This window comes from Patella vulgata, chromosome 6 (assembly GCF_932274485.2).
Source record: "Patella vulgata chromosome 6, xgPatVulg1.2, whole genome shotgun sequence".
NCBI classification, from domain to species: Eukaryota; Metazoa; Mollusca; class Gastropoda; family Patellidae; genus Patella; species Patella vulgata.
Genome location: NC_065884.2, coordinates 46,390,259 through 46,396,337, shown reverse-complemented (window position 1 = coordinate 46,396,337; position 6,079 = coordinate 46,390,259). Strand labels below are relative to the sequence as shown.

The window sequence follows — 6,079 nt, the reverse complement described above, 5'->3', positions numbered from 1 at the left end:
CCCTCTATAGTTAACAGTTTTTATACGATTTTGGTAAACATTAAAATATATGTTTATTACATAAAAATCGCGGATGAGTTCGACTTTAGTGTAATTCCGACCGTAATAGATATACCGCGGTTTGGGGGCTCCAGAGGAGGCAACAATATTTGTCCGATTCAGACGAAAATTAAATATATTCTAAGGATCAAATGGTCTTGGATGAGTTCAATATTTGACCGCAACGTATTGGCTTATGATCCCCGCCTTTTATGCAAACTGTGAAATATGCACAAAGTTTGTTGACCCTCTAGAGGCCACACTTATGGTCCGATTTAGTTGAAATATAAACATAGGTTAAGGGTCACAAGATCTCGGATGCGTCGGACTTTCTGTTAACAATGTTTGTGGGTTGAGAACATGAGATTATGAAACCTCTTGATTTTTATCGTTCTCTGTTGGTACGCCTACTCGCCAGGGACTGGCTCTGCATTCCACGACCTTCCGTTTCGGAGTTACACTATCACCCTCCTTTGACGAAAACAGAAAGCTGCAGTTTTTAACATATTTGGTTCAAATGTGGTGTGCTTCATTGGGATCACGAGAAGATTTCAGCGTTCCGCGACACCCGTTCCTGAGTTATGCCTCTTTCCCCGAAAACTCGGTAAAGCAATAGTGTCTATAGTATGACTTGAAGCATTGGGGTTATGAGAAAACGAACTTTATCGATAATCGGAGTTATGTCCCTTTAGCCGAAAACCTGGACGCGACAGAGGCTACGTTTTTTATAAGCCCACATTGAAATGTGGTCGTATATTGTCGTCGCCTCCGTCCGTCCATTGTCCACAATGTGGACGCTCTAGAGGCTAAAGTTAATATAAGATTGACTTTAAATTTATACACAGTGTTTGAGGTCATGAGACGAAGAATCCCATTTCAACGATTTCCGATAATTACTGCCACAGTTATGGCCCTTGATCACTTTGAAAAATCTAGAGGCTAAAGTTATCACCCGATTGACTTCAGATTGATACACGGAGTTTAAGCTCTTGAGACGAACAAGTATATTGATTTTCAATGATTTTTTTTATAAAAGACTTGAACAGCTAAATCTATGATATTAAAAGTTTCGTATACTAAACGTTAGCGTGGGGCAGAACTTTATAAAAAAAAAAAAAAAATTCTAATGGGTTTCTGATAATTACTTCATGAGTTGTTACTCTTAATCAGATTTTAGTGTATTATAAATGTTTCATTACCGAAAAAAGTAAAAATATGCGAAAACTCATGTTGACTGCCAACACGATTTAGCTGCTGTGGGCGTATGTTTCGTTGCCTGGCAACCTATCTTTAATATTTCTGTTTGGGCGACTTTGCGGCTAGTGTTTTATTGCTTGACGACCTTTGTTTAATAAAATTTAGATTGGCTATGCCAGGTTTTTGTTTTATCTGCAAAGTTCAGAAATCCATGCCCAAAACAATGGCGGCGCATTGGGATTCTATAAGCCAAAGTTATTAAAGGTTGAAGGTGCAGAAGGTAATGCTATTATAACACGCTTTCTCAACTAAATCATCAGTCAGCATGCTATTTATAAATTTAGGAAATTCATGTTAGGTATATAAATTCTATCGCAGCAAATGGCAGGCGTTTGTCATATCGAAGCACAAAGATATCAGTAACAAGTAACGCGATATCTTCTGTCTTATCGCTGTCTTACCTCGGGTAGCTTTTGGTTCTATATGCGATTTGATGAACAGTAGAAGTATGTGTGAGTAAGTTTGGAGTAAGGCTCTGTTTAGTTTGAGTACATGGTTTAAAGGGATAATATTACTTACAAAGCAATTGTAAGCAGATAATAAAAGGATAAAATGTCGGATATTGAAAATGAAGTTTTCAAAAAGCAAAATGACACAAATAAGGACGGGTAAGAAATAGTTTAACATTTGTTTAGAAGTCTTTGAATGCCATTTAGTAATTGGAACATAATCAAATAACACACTTTATATGGAATAACAATTACTATTGTTTATTTCACTATGACATTTCAACAAATGTGAAATCTTGTTGAAACGTCGCAGTGAAATAAACCATAGCAATTGTTATTCCATAAAAGTGTGTCATATGATTTATTTAATATAGTTTAACATTTGTCGTACATTTACTTTAAATGTTAGTTTAAAGTTTCTAAAGGATAATTATTAATATAGTTTCAACAGATAATTAACCAACAGATTTTTTATGTTTCTGTAGCAGGTAGGTAGAATGAAAAAAAGAGAAGATTTCTGGCTTGAAATAAAGTCACCTTTAAAATACATGAAGAATTTTAACTGAATGGAGTCGCATAAAAATATAAACATAATAAGCTAACGTTGACTTAAGGAACAATCGTTTTAATCAGAGCATGTGCAGTTTTGAGTTTTGACACTTTTAGTAGATTCAATGTTTCCAATCGATGTTACTATATAAATGGAGTCAGGTAAACGATACCAACTATATATTTTTCTTTTTGTTAACATCATCCAAGAGGAAAACATCAAATATATAGCCCATTAATGTAGCGTTTCATTGACGTAAAGGAATGTCATTTTGCAACAAAATGGGTGTCGTTTAGAATGGCAATTAAATTAAAAGTTTCAATTATGAACCTATCTGGATCTTGGATCATTGCATTAAATGTTTTGAATCATTCTTATAACGCAGCAATATCCAGCGCGGAGCATCAAGTCTTAGGTCCTAATATACAAAGCCCGATAATCATCAATTTTTAAATTATAGACCGGGAGCCCAGGAGGTTAGCCTAGCTGAAAAGTGTGCCAATTTTCACCTATATGGTATCAAAGCATGCATATCTGGTATCATCAGAATGCAAGTCTGCCGGGTATCTGGTGGTGGGTGTGGCTGTGAGGGCTGCGATACTGGGTATGAATTCTTGAGCTAGATTAGCTCAAAAGTGTACCACATGAAAATGGTACAGCAGTGTACCTTACATCTCCAGGTATTACAAAAACATTTTGACAGACATTTCTAGTGGTGGGGTACCCCCAACAGAGTTATGTTATTGCCAGACCACAGCTAGGCTAGATTAGCTGAAATCTGTACCACTTAAAACTGTTTGTGGAAGTTGTTCAGCACCAACACAGAAATCATGATTGATCACTGGCAGACAGTTTATGCGGTGGATTACCCCTAACAGAACAGACACACCCAATATGCCACGCCTCCCAGCTAGGCTAGATTAGCTTAAATCCGTACCGCCTAAAACTGCTTGGAAGTCGTTCAGCTCCACAGGAATAATGAATGATCACTGCCAGACAGTTTGTGCGGTCGGATACCCCTAACGCACATGCCCAAAATACCAGCCCGCCCCCTCCCCACCTAGCCTAGATTAGCTGAAGCCCGTACCACCTAAAACTACTTGGAAGTTGTTCAGCACCACCACATCAATCAAGAACGACCACTGCAAGACAGTTTGTGTGATGGGTTACCCCTGATAGACACGCCCCCCCCCCCCCCACTCCCCCAACTAGGGTAGATTATTTGAAGTCTGTACGATCTACAATTAATTGGACCTTGTTCGGCAAAACTGCAGGAATCATGGATTACTACTGCCAGACAGATTGTGCGGTGGGGTACCCTTGACAGACACGCCCAAAATACCATGACCCCTGTAAGTTGTTTGGGGTCTTATTAAAGACATTATTAATGTTCAAACAGGTTATTTATTAATTAAAATATAATTCAGTGACTATTTAGTCAGCCATCATTGTTTACAACTCTATTATCATACTACAGCGCCACCTGGACACAGACCACTAATTATTTACTTAGGGAGTCAACTTGTATTGTCTATATGTATTAAACTATTAATGTCAACATCTCCCTTTTTATATAAAATAAAATTTTAAACACAAATTAAACTTCACTCAATTAAAGTAACAAACTAAACATGCAATATCCAATTGTTTTAAATTCACAGAACAAAATATATTTAGTTATCATAGTCTCTCATCCATGATGGTTTCCTGCTTACTCTTCCACTAGCAGTTCTCAATAGATTTGGTTCATTTATATCAGGTTGAATTTCTTCTTGTTGTTCATTTGGTCCATTTGGTTGATTGTGCTCTAGTTCAAAATTTCCTGGAAAGTTATTGTCTCCATTTTGTCCACCATTTTGAATTGTGTTGTCAACTGGATCATGATTAAGATATTGTTCTGTGTAGAAAGGTTTTAAATGTTGTCTATTTCTCCTTATTACTGAACCATCATCACTTCGTACCATATAAGATCTTGGACTGTTGTGTTGATATAGAATTTTACCAGGAGTCCATTTCTTTCTATCAAAATTCCAAATGCTGATTGATTGACCTGGTTGAAGTGGTTTCAAGTCAATTGATGTTTTGTCAAATTGTTTCTTTTGACCTTCTATCTTCTTTTCTCTTTCCTTTTGAACACCTATCTGTCTTGTAGGTCTTAGATATGATTTGGATATTGGTAAATTAGTTCGTAATCGTCTTCCAAATAATAACTGTGATGGAGTTTTCGATCCAAGAACTGGGCTGTCTCTGTAGTTTAATATAGCTAAATAAGGATCTTGTTTATCAGCTTTAGCTTTGATGAGTAACTTTTTAACAATTCCAACATATTTTTCAGCTAACCCGTTACTTCTTGGATAATGAGGACTCGATGTTTTGTGATTTATTCCCCATTCAGTTGAAAATTTTCTAAATTTTTCATTTGAAAAATTTGTCCCATTGTCAGACACAAGGGTTTCTGGAATTCCATGTCTTGCGAAGATGGATTTCATTTTTAATATGGTTTCTTCAGCTGACAAATTTTTCAACTGAGCTATCTCAAAGTAATTTGAATAATAATCAACTAACAGTAAATAGTCTAAATTATTAAAATGAAAACAGTCTGCTCCAACTTTTAACCATGGAATATTTGGTCTTTCATGTGGTTGAAGTGTTTGATTTGTTTGTTGATTTTTATATGTTTGACATATTTCACATTTTGTTACGTAATTTTCAATGTCATTTGACATGCCGATCCAAAACATACAGGATCTTGCTCGAGTAACACATTTTTCAAAACCTAAATGTCCTTCGTGTAATCGTCTCAGCATGTCGCTTTTCCACTCTTTAGGAATTAACAATCTATTATTTTTGTAAATTAAACCTTTAAAATTTGAAAGTTCATCGCGGAAGTTCCAATACGGTTTTACAGTGTCATTTAAATCATGACGATTATCTGGCCATCCATTTTGAATGATTCTACGTAATTCTAATTGTTCATTATCAGCTTCACACGATTTTTGAAAGTTATCTAACATTGTGTTACTAAATGGTAATAATGCATGTACCACATGCACATAATAATCTAATTCCTGATGAAACTTTAAATCTTCAGGTTTTGGGGGTTGTGGTGCTCTGCTTAATGTATCAGCTACTTTTAAGTCTTTTCCTGGTATCCATTCGTACTCAAAATTATACTTTTGTAAACGTATCATCAATCTTGCTATTCTCGGAGGTGCGGATGTCAATGATTTTGTAAATAAAAATTTTAATGGTTTATGATCATTAACAACTTTAAATTTATTCACACCATAAACATATTGATGAAATCGTTCTGTAGTAAATACAATTGATAACAGTTCTTTTTCAATCTGAGAGTAATTTTTCTCAGCATCAGTCAATGTCCTTGATATAAACGCGACTGGTCTGTTATTTTGTAATAGTGCACCACCTAAACCATATTGTGAGCTGTCACAAGTTATAGTAATATCTTCTTTTGTATCGAAGAATTTTAAAACTGGTGCTTCTGTCAACATTCTCTTTAGCTGTTGAAATTTTAGTTCATGGTTTGCTGTCCATACAAACACATTTTTCTCTTTAATTAAGTCTCTCAATATTGCAGTTTCTTGAGAAAGATTGGGTAGGAAATTAGCTAGGTATGTCAACATCCCTAGAAATCTATGTAGTTCTTCCTTAGAAGATGGGCTTTTCATATTTACAATGGATGAAATTCTATCCGGATCAATTTTCTGACCATCTCCAGTGATAATTACACCAAGATATTTTACCTCAGTTTTATTCAGTTCAC

At 35.5% G+C, this 6,079-nt stretch overlaps 1 protein-coding gene across 1 annotated transcript in view; it reads left to right on the top strand.

The window, feature by feature from the left end:
• The first annotated feature begins 1,742 nt into the window (after nucleotides 1–1,742).
• Nucleotides 1,743–6,079, top strand: part of LOC130010341 (glutathione hydrolase 1 proenzyme-like) — a 47,847-nt gene continuing 43,510 nt past the window's right edge. The window contains exon 1 of the mRNA XM_050552755.2: nucleotides 1,743–1,904. Coding sequence (XP_050408712.1) covers nucleotides 1,849–1,904 — 56 coding nt within the window. The 5' untranslated portion in view covers nucleotides 1,743–1,848. The remainder of the gene's footprint in view (nucleotides 1,905–6,079) is intronic.